At 40.3% G+C, this 22,662-nt stretch overlaps 1 protein-coding gene across 2 annotated transcripts; it reads right to left on the reverse strand.

The window, feature by feature from the left end:
- Positions 1-348: 348 nt before the first annotated feature.
- On the reverse strand, positions 349-8,409 carry LOC123749834 (uncharacterized). Of its 2 annotated transcripts, none has more exons than XM_045731960.2 (8): positions 3,578-3,928; positions 3,245-3,362; positions 2,918-3,009; positions 1,867-2,074; positions 1,563-1,733; positions 1,093-1,277; positions 605-840; positions 349-452 (listed from the first exon to the last, which is right to left on the reverse strand). In XM_045731960.2, exons 2-7 carry the CDS (start codon positions 3,324-3,326, stop codon positions 613-615), a joined length of 966 nt encoding a protein of 321 aa, XP_045587916.2. In that variant the 5' UTR covers positions 3,327-3,362; positions 3,578-3,928; the 3' UTR covers positions 349-452; positions 605-612. The 2 variants fall into 2 exon arrangements, with proteins under 2 accessions (XP_045587916.2, XP_069180106.1); XM_069324005.1 differs by lacking the exons at positions 349-452; positions 605-840; positions 1,093-1,277; ... (2 more) ...; positions 2,918-3,009; positions 3,578-3,928 and adding exons at positions 3,952-4,130; positions 4,336-4,565; positions 4,721-4,825; ... (2 more) ...; positions 6,912-6,983; positions 8,074-8,409.
- Between the last annotated feature and the right edge of the window lie 14,253 nt (positions 8,410-22,662).

Raw genomic sequence — 22,662 nt, forward strand, 5'->3', positions numbered from 1 at the left:
TCACCACATTTGTGTACAGGGGTAACTCGCTTTTTTTAGGATAACTGGAAAGGTTTGGAGTTCAAGTGACCTGTTGAAGAGCATGAGAATTCTTTGGAGACAATTCCTAACCTATACTTCTTCTCAAGGTCATGTTTTTTATTAATGGGTTTAAGTATTCCCTTTGTAAGCAAGGGATTGTTAAGCCTTTTGGTTATGCTTACAAAAAAGTCACAGGACAGACATTATCAGCAGCAGTTATAAAATTGTCAATAGCAGTTTCATTGTGCAGCCTAAAACTTAACTCCCTTGACTCTAGAGGTATATATATTAGGTTTAGGTTAGGTTTTTTTAATTAAACCAGCCAGGATGAGTGAAGCCATGAAGGGCGTTTTTATTAATTAAAACACCCAAATGTTGGGTGCTTCAGGTGTTGTTCCTCTTGGATGATCTTGTACCTCTCTGTCTCACACCTGTAAGAATGAGTGATATGGTTAAGGGGGAAACAAAGTGCAGGCAAGGCAATGGAGGCCAGTAGTAATCTTAGGGCTAGGATAATTAGAAATTAGAGAAATTAAGTAAGAGAAATTAGCAAGAGAAATCAGGTAAAATTTATTATACTTAACTTTTGTATCATGAGTTTAGTAGTAAATCTTCATCTTCATCATCATCATCTTCACTGTCACAAAGCTCCAGGTAGGGCTCGGAAACATCAACATCCTCTTCCTGGTATCCAAATAAACGCTTTGCATCACTCAGCTTGTCAGAACACATCTTTTGCCCTTGCTTCAAAAGAGCCAAGATTCCACTCTTATTTTTGGTTGATAGGTGCTTCTCTTCAATAGTGTACTTGTTAGGATCCTGTAATATATAGACTATTTAATGGGGTTTAAGACATTTACAAATTTCCCTGAAAATACTAAAGAAATTAGAATAAATAAATAAAGTTTTCGGTAAAAGTTCAAATATATGTAAAACACACCAGTACAGTATATGAAAACCATGGAATTGTCTACCTGTCAAAGTTGTAAATAGCAAGACAAGTATAAAATTCTGCTGGATAAATGTTTATGAAGAACTGAATTGCAACACACATTTAGGCTGTTAGCTTACCTTGCTTAGATATGAAGGAAAAATTCCACATAACAACTCTTCAGTATGTTCGGTTAAAATCTCTCTCTTATTCTTGTAATATGCGAGATAATGCAGCATTTCTTGAACAGTGTGTTGTTGCTCTTCTCTGGATCTCTTCTGAAGCTCCACATCTTCTACTGCCTTCTTTTTTTGAGCAAGGGACACTAATAAAAGAGGAAATTTATATTTACTGCAAGTAAACTACAACTCAATTTAATGTACTGTAATTACAGTTTAGGTACTTGCATTATACATACTATACATAGTTTATTGTGCAGTATCAACCTGATAAAAACCTACGGATTATGATACTGCACCTATTTTACAAACAGTAGTGATGATATTTTACTTCAAAAATAAGTAAAGCTTATCCATTATGCATGCTAAATGTTAGTTATCTTGATAAGGCCGAATTGTAACCCCTGATAAAATGAGATGTAGTTACATACCATTTTGGCTATGATGAGGCAATAAATTGTGCCATGGCAGGATACCTTCTATTGCATCCTTTTCACTGAGAATTTCAGAGTTTTCACTATTGTAGATTTTTATGAAGCCTTGAAGCTTTTTCCTATCACACTCATTTCTGTGCCGGAGGGAAGAGCGCATTTTACTGGATGCTGCAAATAAAGTTTTTTGGCTGAAAGTTTTAAAGTTGTTAAAAAAATTTCCTCATCATTTACCTACATAGAAATTATAGACAAGAGCTAAATAGAAATTGCTTCAGAGTTAACAAAGAAATAGTAAGCCTACCTGCATCAGTGGCAATCAGATTTTTGCGATGCCTGATAGAGTCTGCAACTGCCTCGATAGAATATTTTATGTTCTTCGAGGTTGTTCCAGTGTTTAACTCTAACTCCTTACAAATCATTTGTAGGTCAGATCGCCATTCTTGAATCAATGACTTTTGAACATCAAGTTTGTCGATCTCATTTGAAACTGTTATTTCCGTCTCTCTGGCCTATTTGAAAATATAATAAATTTAATGAACAAATCACATTAACCATGATGAGTGGTTCGAACCTATGGGCTTGGCATTCCCAGATGCTTGCTGTAGTTGAATGCGCCACAACATGGTCAAAAGAATTGCAACCTAGGGTACTAATGAACCCACAATTCAATTTTTGTTAATTATGCACCCCCATACCCATTCCATGGGCGGTTGTGCATGCAGTTTCCCATGTACTTGGTCTGTGTCCTCCAGTAGTTTTACCTCTGATGGCCCTTTCAATACACATAGAATTCATATTATTGTGATATATCAATACATGGAGAAAGACATTGAAATGGGGGCATCAAAGGCAGAACTACTGAATGACAGAGACCGAGTTCATGGGGGAATTGTGTGAAACCTGGTTTGGCTTCAGTGGAAGCCTTGGGATCCTTGTGGGTGCAGTAGTACTCCAAGTTGCAATTCATCTGACCATGTCGTGGCGTAGTGAACTAGAGCATGCATCCGAGAGCACTCAGTGCATGGGGTTCAAACCCTCATCACAGTTCCCGTGATATATCACGATACTGTGATTTCTCTGTGAACACATTTGATATATCTCGGAATCATACATTTAGGTTAATTAAATACTATATACTTTATACAAATTAACCTTATTGATATATTGAAAAAGTTCAAGCAGTTAATTCAAGGAAATGGTCGCTAATTTATAATGGAAAATATATGTAGTACATGATCTGAACACATAACTAACCTATAAATGCATTATAATACCTTTCACATATAAATGCATTATAATAAGTTTCAAAATAAATACAAATAAATAAAATAAATATATATTATTTTTAGTACCTTTCTGAGTCGAGTAACTAATGCACGAGCCAGTCCATCAATTTTTCGATGGTTCCAAAAGACTGCACCCTCTGTGAGTTCTTCTGTTCTTTCTGAGAAAAATATTTATAGCAATGAACATCTTGAAGAGCATAGATTAATAACAGTTTCATAACATACCTTTACTCACCAAGACCAACTCAAGTTTGACCAATATGTTTTCATTCTTTTATTGATTATTTGAGGGAGTTGATACTTATTGAATACTGAATACAAATCGCATTATACTGATTACAGGGCAGGTAAAATAATAAAAAACTTGATCAGATGAACCATATAAACAAATACCAGCTTTCAGCATGTTTTTAGTTGTAGAGTTGTATCGTGAGAGGTATGCAAACACTTGCTCTGCCTCTTCCCCTAAAGTCATGCCACTTCCTTCTTGCCACCGCCCTCCATATAATACCTTTAACATAAAAGTATACAGTAAAAAAAAATTCAAATTATTGTACAAAAATTAAAAGCCTCCTACTATATTAAATGATACGTATATCATTAATCTTAAACAATCAGAAATCTTAAATTTTTTTACACAAACTGTACTTATTATATTTAATGTAATGTATACATTACATTAAATTTAATTAGTATACATAAATGTAATGTTATATTTTTATTTACCTGACAATACCAAGCATGTCCTTTTGCATGTAGGACTCCTAAAAATGGCTTTGCTTGTGGCTAATATTAAACAATGGGTAATGGGGTATCAAAAAATGTTTTATATGAAGAATTCTGATGCACTGCTAAATTTTACATAAAACAAAAATTTACATGGTGTTAGATAAATAAAATGATGATATGGATGCAATTGAAAGGCAAACTATAAAGACATACTCAGTTAAAAAATATGTCATATGACAATGTATATTTATATGTGCATACTTTATTTATAAGAACATTAATTTGAAGACAATATAATTCATTATAATATAGTGTGTGTAGAGAGCAAAAGAATACTATACATTAAGTATCTGTAAAGCACATTTTATTACCTCCCAACTTTGTTGTAACGATACAGCTTCTTGTTGCCATCAATATGTACTGCTAAAGGGGTTTTATCACAAGCAGGACACTCATTGTCAGCTTCTCCTCTAATTTTTCTCAGCTCATATTGCTGGAATCGCCATTCGAAGAACACTCTCTTCGAAGTTATATAATTAATGGGTCCAATCTAGGAATAGAATTTTTTAGATGGTGACATTTAAAATGCATATTATGACATAAGATAAATAAACAAAAAAAACATTCCATTTTGTGTTTGAACAAAATTAAAAACTAATTATTAATAAATGAATATACATTACTACAAAATTTTGATAATTTTTGTATTGAAATATAAAACTGAAAATATTAAGAATAACGGTATCAAAACATACACGCCCACGAGAAGCACCAAAGGATTCCAGTGCAGTGACTAATGCCCGAAATGATGTTCCAGGACAATTTCTTTTTATATGGTGCCATGATTCAAGCAGACTGGTGCTGTAGAATGTGCTGCTCTTTCCTAATGATGAATAGAAACCAGACTTGTGCATGGTCTTGCCTAGTTGTTGATGCTCATATCCACAGTGGCATGTATAGATTGGAGTATAGAGGTCATACCTTCCTGTAGTTTAAAATACAGTGCATTGAGTGGTGTGGCGACTTGCTAAAATAGTGATGTAAAAATTAACATTTATAGCAACAAAAATTTCAAAATGTATTGTGATTCAGGAATATCCGGTAATGGAAATAAAAGGGTAAATTTTAAAGTTTATTTACCCATTATAGTGATGAAGATGCAGAGATTGCTGGAGCTTGAAATTTTAAACTTGCAATCTGTGCAGTTGGGGCAAGAATTTGGTGGTTGGGCTGGTACAACAGGTTCTGGTAACAAAGAAAAGGAAGACAGTTTGACAAAATGAGTTTTATGGAAAAGAATTTCAGACTGAATATTTCATTGTTTCTTGATTGTACAAAATATTGACATTATTCTCCAGATAATGACTGAGAAATTCACAGAAAAGAAACAATCAGACGATTAAATCAATCTATAAAACCAAGTGTCAGGTTTAAACTTTAAGACTTCTCCAAATGTTGTAATGACTGAAATGAAACATTTATTCATTTTATTTTGTTATACCAAGATAATCGTAGCTCTAGACTGGGATTGGGAAGTAGAAGTAATCTCGGAACAAAGTACGGATTTTATACAGGTATCGTATACTTACTCCAGTGAAAGATATTTCCTTCAGGGCACACAGTTTGTGTCGGGTCTAATGGCTCATAAAAGCCATTTTTCCAATATAATCTGTGGTGGAAAGGCATGAGAAAATGTTGCATTTGGTCACAAATGTGACACAAAAATGCAAAACAGTCTTCACATTTGATGCTTGCCTCACAATTTGTACATTGTACACAAACTTTACCTGATGAAAAAAGGGGTAATTATTTATACTAATTTTAAATACTGTATACCTAACATTTTAAACAATCTGAAGTCTAAATGTATTAATAGAGTGTCATTAATATGCATATGATGCTTATTATACAGTATAACCTTAATGAACACAGCAATATTTAATTTACCTTTATCTGGAACACCCAACTCAGACAATGTCCAATCGAACAGCATTGCCCTGCTTTCTCCCCAATTAATCTCTGCATTTTTTCTTCTTTTTTGCCAGTCAGAAACACTTGGCTGAGAATCTTTAATTTGTTCAAGTTCTGCAGCAAGTACTTTGAAATATGGGATTACAAATTAGTAAGAAAAATTTGTAAGTGAAAGGAATGATTAGTATAATATGTTAAACAAAATTTCATAGGCATTAAGCACAATTTTGGTACATAATATTTATGACGTGTGTCCATTAAATAAACCCTCATTTAAATACCAACAAATGATGTTGGGACATACCAACATCAAATGATTCCAAAGTTTCTTCACCAGCTGCCAAATAACTTTGAGTGTACGTTCTGCCACTAGTAGAATAGCCCGCATTTTGAATGTGTGGTGGTGAAAGTATAGCAGGCAGAATGTCTGGGTGGCACATTTGAAGATTTAAGCATGGTACATAATTGCAAATTGTATACAAGTATTAATATTTTCAGACAAATCTCAAGATATTACTATAACTAACTTTATGCTACCAAGTTGTTCAGTGTTATAGTAATTTAATCTCCATAATTGTCTAGCATACACTTAAAAATAGGCAACAAATATTATTGGAAAGTACACAAATAACAGCTGTAGAAATATTGTTAAGAAAATAATAGAAGATTACCATCAGATTGGGGTGCAGCTGGTCTTTGTTTTGAATTAATGTGTGATACATCCTGTATGTTATCTTTTTTCTGTTTCTTGTTTGTCACCTTTATTGAGTTTGGTTCCTCCACGTTTAAGAGTCTCTTCAAGTACTCATTTCTTTGTATCATTGCAGCACGTGCTTTCTGGTACTCACGTTCAAGATGTTCTCTAGTCATCACTGCTATTCTCCGGTGAAATTCTGAAGAGAAAATAATACTGTTCGAAGGAAAAGTACAAGAACAAAACAAGAAAATTATGCTTATGCAAAATTATGCTACAATGTACCTATTAATAATCTTAAAATTTGCTACAAATTTCCTACTTATAATTATGTGTTAAATTATGGACTTTCCCATAATGATATGCATGTTAGTGGCATTACCTATACTGCCTACCTGGAGCCCCCTAGAGAGATAGTGACACAAGTTAAGGTAATCCCTTTAGTAAGGTGCTGGGTCAACATAAATAAGCTATAACTAATAAGGACACAAATCAATATGTTCATTTAACAGTGGTATTAACATTTATATAAATATAGCTAAGAATAAGTTTTTACAAGTGTAACAAAGTGAAAGAAATGTATGAAAATTTTGATGATATATTAAAATGCTCATTGATTGAACTTGTCTTCCTATATATAAAGTATAAAAATAGTAAACACAGTACCATTATTGTTGTCTGTAGTTATTTTTGGAACATCTGGTATGTACAGCATACTGTCAAAATCCGATGATCTATCTGAAAAATTGATTGGTAGCGTAAATATTTGAATTCATTGCATAGCCTTTTATACAAACAAAAAAGAAAAATTGTACAGAAAAGCTAACACAACATTATAACACCTTTCTGTGGTACTTTCTATGGTACAAAAGAAAACAAACCTTAATTATAAAGGAAAATAAACTGACAGAAGAACTATGAATACTGCTGAAAATACTTTCCACAAAATATCTGAACCAAGGGATAGTACCCCGAGATTTGAAATATGAAAATTTCACCCTTACAGTATTTAAAAAAAAAGCAGAAAGAGTTAAGCACAAAACTAATGTCCAATCAGCTAGGTATAACACATCTGCAAGCTCATGGCGAAAATCCTAAGGGAGGGAATCATTTACCATCTTTCAGTGAACAATCTTATTCAATCGACACACCATGGTCTTCTTAAAAACAGATGCTACCTTATAAACCTCCTCACTTTTGGGACATGGTAACATGGTACTCAGATAAAGGGTTTCCGGTGGATGTAGTATACATGGATTATGCTAAAGACTTTAATAAGGTACCACATGGAAGACTAGCAAGGAAATTACAGGTTCATGAAAAAAATTGTAAAGTGCACAAAACAATAGTTAAAACAAAGAGAGCAAAAGGTCATACTAAATGGGAATGAATATGAAGAAATGTGTTAAGTTGAGTACCTCAGGGGTCCATTTTTAAGTCTAAAATATTTTTCATATATTGAACATCTATGATATAGAAAAGAATATAATCTAATCAACCACATCCTCATATTTGCAAATGCCTGGCATTTCACGAGCACTTTGTCCGGGGTTTATATTCTAGCCGGGGAGGATTTACTGGGTTAGGCTAACCTAACCTAACTTAACCAAACCAAACCAAGTATCTCAAGTTACAAATATCTCTGGGAATTCATATTATCTGCTGTTGTAGAATTGACAAAATGGACAGTGTCAACAAAATTATTCCCACATACTCCGTCACTATGTGATGGAGTACACATAGAATAGGGACTGAATTGTCCCTGACAGGGACAATTCTGTAACAAATGTTCTAGCATAAAACTTTGTACAGTTTAGTAATTCCTTACCATTTGATGTACTAGGTAGATCCATGTTTGGTGAAGTTTTATAGCTGGAGCTGGAAGATCCTGTCGAGATGACTTCTTCAAAGAGAATAGCTTCAACACATTGTGTCTTGAGTCTACCAGTACTTGGCCTACAGTTACCAGATCTGATTTACAGAAACTAGTGAACTATGGAGATAAGATTGTTAATAATATACTTTTTTTGAGATTCATATGACTTGCAGCTTAAAAACCAATCTTATTTTAAAATAGTACACTAAAGTACATAGCAAATTGCGAAATTCGTAGTTTTTTAACTACTTTAAAGCTAAATTCTCAAGCTTTGAAAATAAGCACAATTTGCTATTTTAAGCGGAATCTGGCAACTCTGATTTAGCATGTAAACATTGACTTGCATTCACAATGTAGTTATTTATTTTTCAACAATTTAAAACGAGTTATGAAAATACACACATTGGTACATTATTGCAAAGGCACTATACTATATATATATATATATATATATATATATATATATATATATATATATATATATATATAAATTGTTGCAAGTCGAGCAACAAATATTTTACATTGAACAACAAATGAGATTGGAAAAGCAGTATTGCCAAAATAGACCCCAGACACACCCTGTGGGTAGTAATGGACCCCCATACCGACCCTATGAGGGGTAGTGGACCCCATAATAACACTATGGGCGATAGTGGACACTATACAAACACTATGGGCGGTAGTTGACTTCATAGAGACCCTGTGGGCGGTAAGGGACCCCCTATCGACCCTGTGGGCGGCAGTGGACCCCCTATCGATCCTGTGGGCGGCAGTGGACCCCCTACCGACCCTGTGGGCGGCAGTGGACCCCTACCGAACGTGTGGGCGGCAGTGGACCCCCTACCGACCCTGTGGGCGGCAGTGGACCCCCTATCGATCCTGTGGGCGGTAGTGGACCCCCCCCATATCGACCCTGTGGGCGGCAGTGGACCCCCTATCGATCCTGTGGGCGGCAGTGGACCCCCTACCGACCCAGTGGGTGGCAGTGGACCCCCTGCCGACCCTGTGGGCGGTAGTGGACCCCTACCGACCCTGTGGACGGTAGTTGACTTCATAGCGACCCTGTGGGCGGTAGTGGACCCCATACCGACCCTGTGGGTGGCGGTGGACCCCATACCGACTCTGTGGGCGGCAGTGAACCCTATATACTAATCCTGTGGGCGATACTGTACCCTATAGTCATCCTGTGGGGGCAATGGATGCCATACATATCCAGTGGGTGTTATTGTACCCCATACTTATTCTGTGGGTGGTTGGAGCCCCATACCCATCCTGTGGGTTATAGTGGACCCCATACTCATCCTGTGGGTGGTATTGGACCCCATACCTATCCTGTGGGTGGTTGTGAGCCCATACCCATCCTGTCGGTGGTAGTGGACGCAATACACATCCAGTGGATGGTATTGGATCCCATACCCTTCCTGTGGGTGGAAGTGATCCCCATACCATTCCTGTGGGTGGATGTGACCCCCATACTCATCCTGCGGGTGTTATTGGACCCCTTACCCACCTAACAGGTGGTAGTGGACCCTATACTAATCCTATAGTTTCCAATAATCCACACCATACCATCCTGTTTGCAGTAGTTTACCCTATATACATTCCAACATAACATCGTTTTCTGTTAGCGTTCCTACAAAACATTCTTTAAAGATTTCTAAAGCACAAACTATGGTATATAATATTGATTGGTGAAGCACTTATTCTATGTAATAATTTATTGTGCTTATTATAATTTACTAAGAACAACTAATATTTCTCAAAACAAAACTACGAGCCTTCAATAGGATGTAGCTGATCTGTAATATTATAAGAGCATGGACAATAGTAGGTGAATTTCACAACCCATGTGGGACCTGAAAACTACAATTTTCGTTATAATTGAACCAATCACGACTATTCAGCTATCTACGTTGATGGACGAGTACTGTGAGACGTAAATTGGTACGTGAGGAAGAGTTTGAGCCTTGGTAAAAAAGTTAACTGGGAATATATCACATATGTACTAAATCACATTCCACATATTGACTTTAAGCACTAGTCATATATGTACTGTCTTGTGTGAGAACGGGTTGAACTGCGAGAGTAGTAATGCCCATCTTTGAATTCTAGCATTGGCATTAACTGGAATCTGCTTACCTCTGCTAAACATTCCTAGCGGGGGTTTATGGTATGTTCTAGCAAGAAATTTCCTTCCCAGCAGAAAATACCTCAGTTTTTTACAGCATATTCCAAAGCTAAGGCTTCTTTATCTAACTGAGAATAATTCTGTTCTGCAGGAGATAATTTCTTGCTAGCAAAATATACTACTTTATCCTGACTATCTACTTCCTGTAATAATACACAACCCACTCCTGCTGGGGAAGCATCTACCTCCAGTTTTAATGGGAGTCTACCTATAAAATTAGTGAGCACTGGAGAATTGATCAATTCCTGCTTAATATTCCTGAAGGCATTTTCCTATCTTGCTGCCCACTTAAATCTAGCCCCTTTTTTCAACAATTCATACAAGGGTGCTAATTTTGTTGAAAAGTTCTTCACGAACTTACAAAAACATGTAACCATCCCAACAAAAGACTATACTTCCCAATTGATGTTGGGGCTTGGGCAATTACTATTGCCACTACATTTTTGCGAGAAGGAATAAAGCCCTTACCTGAAATATGGTACCCACGGTATTCAATGGGCTTGGTCTTCAACGTTGTTTAACCCTTATTATTCTTCACATTGTGCTTTTGCAAAAGATTCAAAACTTGTTCTAATCTAGCATCATGCACTTCCTCACTTACAATAATGTCATCTAAAAAAATAGCAACACTTTCAATGTTTACTAACAACTGGGACATGAATCTCTGAAAAATTGCTGGATACGAGGAGAGTCCAAAAGGAAGTCTTTTATACTTAAATAACCCCTTGTGGGTATTAATCACTAACAATTTCTGGCTCTCCTCCTCTACAGGAATTTGCAAGTAAGCATCTTTCAGATCAATCTTAGAAAAAATTGCCCCCTTGCAGACCACTGACAACATCTCGTCTATCTTAGGTAAAGGGTACTTCTCACAATGTATGCGGTTGTTCAGTTCCTTGAAGTCTGCGCAGATTCTCAAGGATTTCTGATCTGCCTTAAACACTGGTACAATTGGAGCTGCCCACTCACTATGTGTAATTGACTCTAAGATGCCTTCTGCACATGCTTTTCCAGTGCTGATTCTACCAATTGCTTGAAAAGAAATGGCACTGTTCTTGCCTTGAAAAATCTAGGTGAAGCCCCACTTTTCAGGTGATTTTTTGCCACCATGCTATTAATTGGCTTATCTGCCTCCACTGAATATTTATCTAACATTTGTTTGGCACTTTTAATTGTTTTAACTATCGACAATTCATCTAGGCCCGCCAAGAAAATTCCAACTTTTTCCATGAGATCCTTCCCACATAGCCTAGGATTATGTGAATCCACTACATAAAATCCTGGACAATTTATTTTCCATTATAACCTACTTTTGCCGACCCTTAGCCATAGACCTTAATCGGTATATTATCATAAGCACTTAATGATTTTTTACCTGGTTTTAGATTCAATTGCAAGGTACCTGCCGTATTTCTAGACAATGTTGACACTGCAGCACTAGTGTCCAGTTCCAAAGTAACTAACTTCCCATTAATTACAAAATTCACAACGTGTGACTTCACTGAACATACCTTTTCTTTCACCGAATATAGTCTGTTTTCCTCACCTGCAGCTTCTTCAGACGGTTTCCCTTCCTCTAGTGCCTTGACCACAGTACCACTACCTCTTTTTCCTGCATTCCCTGGTCGTCTCCTCTCCCAGGCTTTGCTGTTCCTTTTCAGATATAAGTGTCAATGCAAGTGTAAGTGTCCCTCCTTGTTACAAAAGTTGCATATGTAGGCAGGAAACTTGCACTTGCTACTTATGTGATTGTATCCACAGTGTTTACATCTGGTCTGGCCCTTTACGACCATAATTTCCTGAGTAGAAGTGTTACTTCCAAAAGCCCTTTCCAGGTTCAATATCTTCTCGAGCACTGTCCATAAAGTCATCGATTGGTGATCCAAATTTTCTGCCACAAGGTTAGGGAAATAATTCTCCTTTTCCACTGCCATTAACAACTGATCCCTAACCCTGCCGTCCAACTGTTCTCCAAAGTTGCAGTGGTTAGCCAAAGCCTTCAATTCCACAAATAAATCCTGTATAGATTCCTGCTGCTTTTTCGTCCTCTTATGCAAATCCATCAAACTCCTGTGATATGATGATTTCACCACATACTGACGTCTAAGCAGAGCAATCAAGTCTCCATAGGTCTTCGTGTGGGGTAGCTCAGGTGCACACAAATTTCCGAGAACACTATATGCTTCAGAACCCAGTGAAACTAAGTGTACCGCTTTCTTGTTGGCGTCCTCCTTACTCTCCCGGTACTGAAGGTTTTCTTCCAGCAGGCTGAGCCACAGGTCCAACTAGATCTTGACAGTGTTTAACAGCTCTATTGACATGAGCGGCGAAGCCATAGCCATGGTGGTAGCACACTCAACTGTTGTATGCGAAGCGTCCCTTCGTCCACACGACGTACCCTGCTCTCTCTTGATCCTCAAACCACGTCTCGCACCCAGGCTCTCTGCCGGAGATGTTTAATCTTCGTCGCCACTGTTATGATTGAAGGCTGAAGAGAAACAATCTTCATCCACATGGTTTTATTCTCAGCCAAGAACAACAACAACAATCAGGTACATGAAATATTATTAACAAGATCATAAACAAAAGAACACCTGCTCCAAACATTCTACCTCCAACATCTATAGTGCTCAATCCCAACTTTGCTGTACTAGGCAAGTATGTGCATTAAGCATGGACACTGTTCTCCCATATAAGAGGGCATGATAGAAAACGTGTAGTAATCCCTAACTGTCTCATTGCCTAGAGAGAATGGGATACTGGTGGTTAAATACCTCGGAATTCCTACCTCTTTTAGGGCTATGAGTATGGTGTAGGGGATAGAGTGAGTATCTGTCATTCTGATGGCCAGGGTTCAAGTACAATGATGGGTGTGAGTGTTTAAAGTTTCTATATTTCAAACTTGTGGTTTTAGACAAGTATGTGCATTAAGCATGGACACCGTGTTCTCCTATATAACAGGGCTTGATGGAAGATGTGTAGTGATCCCTCACTGTCTCATTGCCTGGAGAGGATAGGATATGAGTTGTTACATACCCCAGAATTCCCACCTCTTTTAGGGCTCTGAGTATGGTCTAGTGAATACGAGTGCATACCTGCCATCTCGATGGCCAGGGATCAATTCCCCTGGTGGGTGTGAGTGTCTAAAGTTTATATACATCAAACTTGCGGTTTTAGGCAAGTATGTGCCTTAAGCATGGACACCATGTTCTCCCATATAATTTGGCTTGATGGAAAACGTATAGTGATCTCTCACTGTCTCATTCCCTTGAGAGGATGGGATACTAGTTGTTACATACCCCTGAATTCCCACTTCTTTTAAGGTTCTGAGTATGGTGTAGTGGATAAGAGTGTGTACCTGCCATATTGATGGCCAGGGTTCAAGTCTCCTGGTGGGTGTGAGTGTCTAAATTCTCTATACTTCAAACTTGTCAGTTTATGAAAGTGTATGCATTAAACGTGGACACTGTGTTCTCCCATATAACAGGGCTTAATGGAAATTGTGTAGTGATCCCTCACAGTCTCATTGCCTGGAGAGGATGGGATACTGGTGGATAAATACCCTGGAATTCCTACCTCTTTTAGGGCTCTGAGTGTGGTGTAGTGTATACTAGTGCATACCTTCCATCTTGATGGCCAGGGTTCAAGTCCTTTGGTGGATGTGAGTGTTTAAAATTTCTATACATCAAACTCGCAGCTTTAGGCAAGTATGTGCATTAAGCATGGACACAGTGTTCTCCCATATAACAGGGCTAGATAGAAAACGTGTAGTGATCCCTCACTGTTTCATTGCCTGGAGAGGATGGGATACTGGTCGTTACATACCCCTGAATTTCCACCTCTTTTAGGGCTCTGAGTATGGTGTAGTGGATACGAGTGAGTACCTTCTATCTTGATGGCAAGGGTTCAACCCAGCAAACATTTTCATGTTTTTAAAACATCCTAAAAATGACATTTCAATGTTTTCAGCACGTTTATAATTACGTTTAGAAAAGGTTTTTTGAGAACTTTTATATACAACCTTAGAACGTAAATAATTAACATTTCTAAAAACTTTTTTATAATCTTTTAATTACCTACATTAAAACGTTTAGGGTAAATTAGGGTATAATAATTTTTTAATTCATATCTGAAATAGAAAGGGAGAGAAAGAAAGAAGACATATCTGAGAAAGAAATGGACATCCTATATATGTATGTGTAAATTACAAATAAATAGGGTACAAAAAAAGAATTAAAATATTATATTTATTTAATTAAGAATGAGTAATACAACAAAATATATGTAATAGCTCGAAATATATAGACTATATCTATAACAGAATATAAAAGTAAAAATTTAAAAATCTATATATGCAATATGTGAACACAATAGATTTTGTGATCAAGCAGCCTGTGATTCATGTCATGATGAGATCAGTCTGACGTTACAAGCAGTTATTGTGTTATGATCTCAGCCTGCAGGAGAAACGAGTCTCCCTCCTTGAGAGTTATTCGTCAAGCCTGACCTGATTAGAAGGTCTAGCAAATATTGAGGTGATAACGCATATGTAAAATAGTTGCTTGGATATGTATAACAATTTGAGATTATGGGCAATGAAGAAGAAAACAGATAAATGACTGGCTAGGAGATGTGGACATTTTGCTGGAGGCATGAGGCTCGCTTCTGGATTGGCTTTGACCTCACTTGAGGCCAGACATCGCAGGGGAAAAGCCGCGCTCCGTTGAGCTCCCGTCAGAAGGGAACCCCTAGTGATATATCTCGAAGAGAAGAGAAGGGTGCAGACGTACCAGCTGTGGAATCGAGCTGGGGACGTGTGGTCTCAAGTCGTGGGCGATAATTAGTGAATATTAAGCCACCCGGAGGCATTATTGTGGGCCGTGGAGCGCCCTGACCAAGCCTCGTCAGAGGAAGAAGCGCCCTCGACCAGACGATCTGTGGTAAGCACAATATACGCCAGTTCATAGTGATTGCTTGTAGTTGGTCGTGTGCCCAGCGACAGTAGCGACGTTTATTTATAAGTTAGACATGTTTTAATAAGGCAGAAGGCCTGAAATAAGAGAGTGGAGAGGGAGGAACATGGAGCGACGTCCATCCCCTCTGAGCGCTGGCGGGCGACTGAGGGAGCCTGGCTCCTGACGGAGGAAGACCCTCCCAGCGAGTGAGGACCGCCGCCAGGCGAGGTGGAGTATGGACCCGCCCAAAACGGGGGAGTCCACTCTCACTGTATATAGAGGACAGATAGAGGTTGGAGACAAACATATTGTGTGATTATTTTTGTTCATGTGTTAATGGGGAACATTTTTATTGGAGTGTCGGTGGGTTGCAGGTTTGTCTTTGGGGAAGAAGTTGCTGAGAACTTCGAAGCCAGCCTAGATGAGGTAATTGATGAGACTCCAAGGTAGTGAAGCAGAGGACCTCGAGCTGTGAGGAGAAGCAGTGAAGAGGAGTGTCACGTGCTTCTGTAGAGGTGGAGAAGCACCATAGTTGCTCGAGGAAACTTCATGGTGTAGCAGCCAAGAGAGCTGTGGAGGAACCTAGCAGAAGGGTGAAGCACCGTAGTTGCTCAAGGAAACTTCATGGTAGCAGCCTGGAGGGGCTGCAGAGGATCCTGGTAGTGAAGCCCGGAAGAACCTAAAGATATTAGGGTAGTGAACTTCCAGAGGTGGAAGGGAAGTTCTGGTGGATTACTTGTAGGGAGTTGATAGTGTTTAGTTGTCATTTGCGTGCAAGACGCAGTGAGAGGTGAGTGATTGTTGGCATTCTTATGTCAAGGAGTGTTTTATACTGAAGTTTAGAGTTACAGTCGTAGGCTGGATTACCTACAGATGTATGCGTTCCAGGACTGACAGAGTGATCGATTGATCATTGTTGTGTATCAATGAACATTTATACTGATATATGTTATTGCATTCAAATGCTGATTTTCTATATATATATTATCTTGCTGGTGGTGCAACAGTGTATGTAGACTTGATCAACTTGAGGAGGTTGATAGTATCAGGTGGTGAACCAGGAGATAGGATACCACTTGATAAGCTGGTGATAGAGTTCTGATGGTGTTGGAGTGCAACCTGATTGTAATATTATAGAGTATAGGATTCATTATTATCATATGTGTGTATGTATTGTGTATGTGCTTCGTCCAGTAAATGTATCCCAATTTGCTGGTGTTTGCCCTTGTCCTAGCGAGGCTTCCCAGGAGGTAGTAAAGAAAGAGAGAGAGAGAGAAAGAACCAAGAACCACTGCTGTGGACAGGGCAGAAGGTAATACTAGTAAGTCATAGGGGATTGAGGGGATCACATCTGATAAGGAGAGAGTGGGGAGTCACAGCGGCTCGAGTGGGTGTGTGCACGTGACAACGAGGCTAAGTGTTGGAGCCGCATCCCCTAAACGTGTGACGTTGAGCCCCTCTCCAAGAGCCAGAAGCGCCAAGGGTGATCTCCTAGTATAAACACTCTACCGAGTTGTGGGATGGGTTGTCCATAGAGAAGGATCAACGACGACAACACCAACCAACCCACAGTCTATAATAAATTGGGGGCCTGTCCGGGATAGTGAACTGACACACCCACACCCTGTCCAAGAGTGGATTTGTACACCCTTGCTGAAATAGATAAACTGTGTGACCGCAGGTGTATATTCTCTCTCTTGGGAAGACTCACAGGACAAGATGGATAAGGTGCAAGCGTTTGTGGAGTCAGGCAAGCCTGAGGACTTGGAAGGTTGCACGAGGGATGAATTGAAACAAATAGCAGAAAAATGTGGCTTCAGGTTGAAAGCATCTAAAGCAGCTGGGATGAAGGATGAGATCCTGAGGCAGTTGAGAGTCAGAAGTGAAGCGGCAGAGCAAGGAGCCCAAAAAGGAGATGAAAGTGGAAAGGAGGATGATGGGCAGGATGAAATGAGATCCCAGGGATCGAGTAGGAGCAGCAAGAGTAGCCGCAGTAGCAGGAGTAGCCGAAATAGGAGCTTGGAGAGATTCCAGTTAGAACTCCAGATGCAGCGTGAGGACAAGGAGAGACAGTTCCAGCTGGAAAAGATGAAATTAGAACTCCAGATGAAAAATGAAGCTGAGAAGGAAAAAGAAAAAAAACAGACTAGAAATAGAAAAAGAGAAAGCAAGACTAGAGGTGGAGAAAGAAAAAGAAAAAGCAAGACTAGAGGTGGAGAAAGAAAAAGAGAAAACCAGAATAAGGGAACTGGAGTTGGAACAAGAAAAAGAAAAAGCCCAGGTCGAAAAAGAAAAAGAGAGAACAAAACAAATGCAGATAGAAGCGAATAGAACCTTGGCTGAGCAAAGGATTGAACATGGATTGCCAGAGAGCACCACCCAGGTATCACACCCACCAAATGTTAGGGTTAGGGAGAAGGACATTCCCTTGTTTGTTCCCGAAGAGGCGGAGAGCTTCTTCGAGCATTTTGAAAAAGTAGCCAGTATCAAGGAGTGACCACAGGAGGAATGGGCCCAGCTGGTTCAGTTATGATTGACCGGTGCAGCCAGGGAGGCATACACCCAATTGTCACTGGAAGAGTGCCAGGATTACGCCACAGTAAAGAGCAGCATATTGCGCTCGTTTCAGTTAACCCCAGAAGCTTATAGGAAGCGCTTCAGAGAGATGATCAAAGTTGGAGCATGTACGTTTGCCGAGACAGCAAGGGATCTGGAAAGACGATTCCAGAAGTGGATTGAGGCTGCTGGAGTTGGATCTTACACTCACCTGAAGCAACTGATGGTCATGGAGAAGTTCTTGGAGATGATGCATCCCGAAACAAAGTTCAAGATCCAAGAAGCAGGGATAATGGAGGTGAAAGATGCCGCAGATAGGGCGGATATGATTACTGAAGCATACAATAGCTTGAGGGAGAACAGAGTGAGAAGCGAGGCGAGACACAGCAATGGCAGATCCAATGGAGTCTGGGGAGGAAGAAATTATGAGAGACCCAGAAGAGTCTGGGGTGAGAAAAATTTTGATAAATGGGCAGATAAAAGTAAGTACCCTAAAACTCAGAAGAGTAGGTCGCGCACTTCATCTGAAAGTGAGGATGGAGGAGCTAAACGAGAAACTAATCGTTATCCAGGGAATCAAGAGTCCAGTAAAGCTCCACAGAGTACAAGTAGTACGTCTGGCCCGAGGAACTCCAATACGAGTGGGCAGAGTCAGAGCTACTCTGGTACATATAAAAGAGACTTTTCCCAGATGAGATGTTACAATTGTAACGGATTGGGTCACGTGATGCGAAATTGTCGGCAGGGCAAGAGAGTTGTGACCCTGGCCATGTGTGACCCCCGAAGTAAATATACTAATGTGTTCCAAGACAAACCACAGAGATCAAACTTAGTGAACGAGAGGTATAGGCCGTTCATGAGCAAAAGTTGGATCAGTATAGGAGGCCAACCTGAGGTAGAAGTTGGTATCTTAAGAGATACCGGAGCTAATCAGAGCTTGATTACGAGAAGCCTGATTGGGAATGATCGACGGTTAGCTAGCAGGAGTAAGATGAAGGTATATGGGTTGTTGTCTGAGAGTGACATGCCCGTTTGTACTGTCCAGCTAAGGTCGGAATATGTGTCGGCAGAGGTGATGTTGGGAGTTTGCCCCGACATACCTGTTCCAGGAGTCCAAGTGATCCTGGGGAATGACTTGTGCGGGACAAAGGTGTTGCCAAGAGTCATGGAGGAGACTGTGGCAGAGGAGTGCCCAGAAGGCCACGGCACGTGTGGGACACCTGAGAGTGTGAACCTGACTGACATCCGAGGAAATGCGTCAGGAGACCGCCAAGCCATTGAAAACCCTGTCTCGGTAGTGATGAAGGCAGAGGTGGCTGACGAGGAAGACACTGGAGAAGGTGAGACAGTGTCGAATAAACCGGTAGAAGATATCGATGTAGATATAGCATGGCTGTTTGATGAAGGTCCAGCCCAGGAAAATGAAGTCTCGGTGAGGTCAAAAGTGAAGATGACCCAGCCGAAGAGGAATCATGTGAAGATAGCGGACCTGAGTAGAGCCCAGACTGCTGAAATTAAGAGTCGGAAGGCGAAAGCAACTGTGCTGAGCAGGAATGAGGAAAGATGTGGACATACTGAGGACGGGAGTATAGCGTCAAGTTGTCCACGAGCACAGAGGCATATGGATAGTAGAGTTAAGTTGTGGGAGATGCCAAGAGTTGACATGTTCCACAGGAAACGTGAAGAAAAGATAGTGAAGAAGAGTAATAGCCGAGAAAATGAAAGGAGAAGAGACAGTATGTGTGGAGAGATGCTTACGAGCAATCTAGGAGAGGCAAGGCGACGTGTACGGTCGAGTGCTGTTGGTTGTAGTACAGTGCCCGAAGAAACTTTTAAGGAACGAAGAAGAGTTGAAGGAGAAGAAATGGAGTTGTATAAAGATGAGAAATGTGAGAAGAGGATGATGATGCAAGCATGGAGGAATAGAAGAAAGCCGAGGACTCGATGGAGGTCAAACAGGATGAGGTCTCGGATAAATGAGGAGACGAAAGGGAGGATCGTCGGTGAAGACGAGGGAGTGAAGTATGATGACAGGAGACGAAAGTATAATGGCAGTAGATGGAAGTGTGAAGACGACAGAGGAGGTACAGACAGCAGATGTCTGACTCTGGACGTGAAGAGAAGAAGACGAGGAAACGGAGGGTGGAGACAATAAGTAAAGTGGACCGATGGAGTGCAGGCGTCCAGGGAGGACAGCCTAGCCAAGAGGTGCCAGAGAGGTCAAGTTGTTTGTGAGAAGATCATGTTTCTGGCGAGTTGTGAGCCAGATGTTGCAAGGAGCAACGAACTAATTGTAGACTCTTAAGGGAGTACGTAAGCAGATCAACCGTTCGAACCAATCGGTTGAAGAACGAGACAGTGTGGTGGCGGATGTATTATCCCGAGCTTTGCCACTGGAATAACTCTCAAAAATAAGGGGAGGGGAGTGTTATGATCTCAGCCTGCAGGAGAAACGAGTCTCCCTCCTTGAGAGTTATTCGTCAAGCCTGACCTGATTAGAAGGTCTAGCAAATATTGAGGTGATAACGCATATGTAAAATAGTTGCTTGGATATGTATAACAATTTGAGATTATGGGCAATGAAGAAGAAAACAGATAAATGACTGGCTAGGAGATGTGGACATTTTGCTGGAGGCGTGAGGCTCTCTTCTGGAGGGGCTTTGACCTCACTTGAGGCCAGACATCGCAGGGGAAAAGCCGCGCTCCGTTGAGCTCCCGTCAGAAGGGAACCCCTAGTGATATATCTCGAAGAGAAGAGAAGGGTGCAGACGTACCAGCTGTGGAATCGAGCTGGGGACGTGTGGTCTCAAGTCGTGGGCGATAATTAGTGAATATTAAGCCACCCGGAGGCATTATTGTGGGCCGTGGAGCGCCCTGACCAAGCCTCGTCAGAGGAAGAAGCGCCCTCGACCAGACGATCTGTGGTAAGCACGATATACGCCAGTTCATAGTGATTGCTTGTAGTTGGTCGTGTGCCCAGCGACAGTAGCGACGTTTATTTATAAGTTAGACATGTTTTAATAAGGCAGAAGGCCTGAAATAAGAGAGTGGAGAGGGAGGAACACGGAGCGACGTCCATCCCCTCTGAGCGCTGGCGGGCGACTGAGGGAGCCTGGCTCCTGACGGAGGAAGACCCTCCCAGCGAGTGAGGACCACCGCCAGGCGAGGTGGAGTATGGACCCGCCCAAAACGGGGGAGTCCACTCTCACTGTATATAGAGGACAGATAGAGGTTGGAGACAAACATATTGTGTGATTATTTTTGTTCATGTGTTAATGGGGAACATTTTTATTGGAGTGTTGGTGGGTTGCAGGTTTGTCTTTGGGGAAGAAGTTGCTGAGAACTTCGAAGCCAGCCTAGATGAGGTAATTGATGAGACTCCAAGGTAGTGAAGCAGAGGACCTCGAGCTGTGAGGAGAAGCAGTGAAGAGGAGTGTCACGTGCTTCTGTAGAGGTGGAGAAGCACCATAGTTGCTCGAGGAAACTTCATGGTGTAGCAGCCAAGAGAGCTGTGGAGGAACCTAGCAGAAGGGTGAAGCACCGTAGTTGCTCAAGGAAACTTCATGGTAGCAGCCTGGAGGGGCTGCAGAGGATCCTGGTAGTGAAGCCCGGAAGAACCTAAAGATATTAGGGTAGTGAACTTCCAGAGGTGGAAGGGAGGTTCTGGTGGATTACTTGTAGGGAGTTGATAGTGTTTAGTTGTCATTTGCGTGCAAGACGCAGTGAGAGGTGAGTGATTGTTGGCATTCTTATGTCAAGGAGTGTTTTATACTGAAGTTTAGAGTTACAGTCGTAGGCTGGATTACCAGCCTACGATTGATCATTGTTGTGTATCAATGAACATTTATACTGATATATGTTATTGCATTCAAATGCTGATTTTCTATATATATATTATCTTGCTGGTGGTGCAACAGTGTATGTAGACTTGATCAACTTGAGGAGGTTGATAGTATCAGGTGGTGAACCAGGAGATAGGATACCACTTGATAAGCTGGTGATAGAGTTCTGATGGTGTTGGAGTGCAACCTGATTGTAATATTATAGAGTATAGGATTCATTATTATCATATGTGTGTATGTATTGTGTATGTGCTTCGTCCAGTAAATGTATCCCAATTTGCTGGTGTTTGCCCTTGTCCTAGCGAGGCTTCCCAGGAGGTAGTAAAGAAAGAGAGAGAGAGAGAAAGAACCAAGAACCACTGCTGTGGACAGGGTAGAAGGTAATACTAGTAAGTCATAGGGGATTGAGGGGATCACATCTGATAAGGAGAGAGTGGGGAGTCACAGCGGCTCGAGTGGGTGTGTGCACGTGACAACGAGGCTAAGTGTTGGAGCCGCATCCCCTAAACGTGTGACGTTGAGCCCCTCTCCAAGAGCCAGAAGCGCCAAGGGTGATCTCCTAGTATAAACACTCTACCGAGTTGTGGGTTGGGTTGTCCATAGAGAAGGATCAACGACGACAACACCAACCAACCCACAGTCTATAATAATTGTTACTTAAAACTAAAACCAGTAAAATTTTCCGAGTATACATATAACACTATAGTTTTTCTATGACTAATAATAAAAATCTATTAATCAAAAGTTTAGGACTAATTAACTAAAAATAAAAATCTACAAGTGAATGTAAACACAGTCAAGTATAATATTCATGTAGAAAGAGAAAGAAAAAGAGAGAGAAGGAAAGAAAGAGAAAGAAAGAAAGGGAGAAAGAGAAAGAAAAGAAAAAACAGTCATGTATAATATTCATATTAGCACCATGCAATATAACTTAGATTAAGTAAAAAATTTCAGACATTTTTAAATCAAATGAAATATGAGAGCCAGAGAGAGAGAGCGA

This window comes from Procambarus clarkii, chromosome 2, assembly GCF_040958095.1.
Source record: "Procambarus clarkii isolate CNS0578487 chromosome 2, FALCON_Pclarkii_2.0, whole genome shotgun sequence".
Classification (NCBI taxonomy): domain Eukaryota; kingdom Metazoa; phylum Arthropoda; class Malacostraca; order Decapoda; family Cambaridae; genus Procambarus; species Procambarus clarkii.

What these genes read in the sequence shown, in the direction of transcription:
- LOC123749834 (XM_045731960.2), bottom strand. Translation starts at nt 3,326, where the DNA reads ATGACTTTAGGGGAAGAGGCAGAGCAAGTGTTTGCATACCTCTCACGA. An exon ending in TAAAAACATGCTGAAAGCTG is followed by an intron (nt 3,010 to 3,244) that starts GTATTTGTTTAT and finishes TATTTTTCTCAG; the next exon opens with AAAGAACAGAAGAACTCACA. An exon ending in GCCTCATCATAGCCAAAATG is followed by an intron (nt 1,278 to 1,562) that starts GTATGTAACTAC and finishes CTCTTTTATTAG; the next exon opens with TGTCCCTTGCTCAAAAAAAG.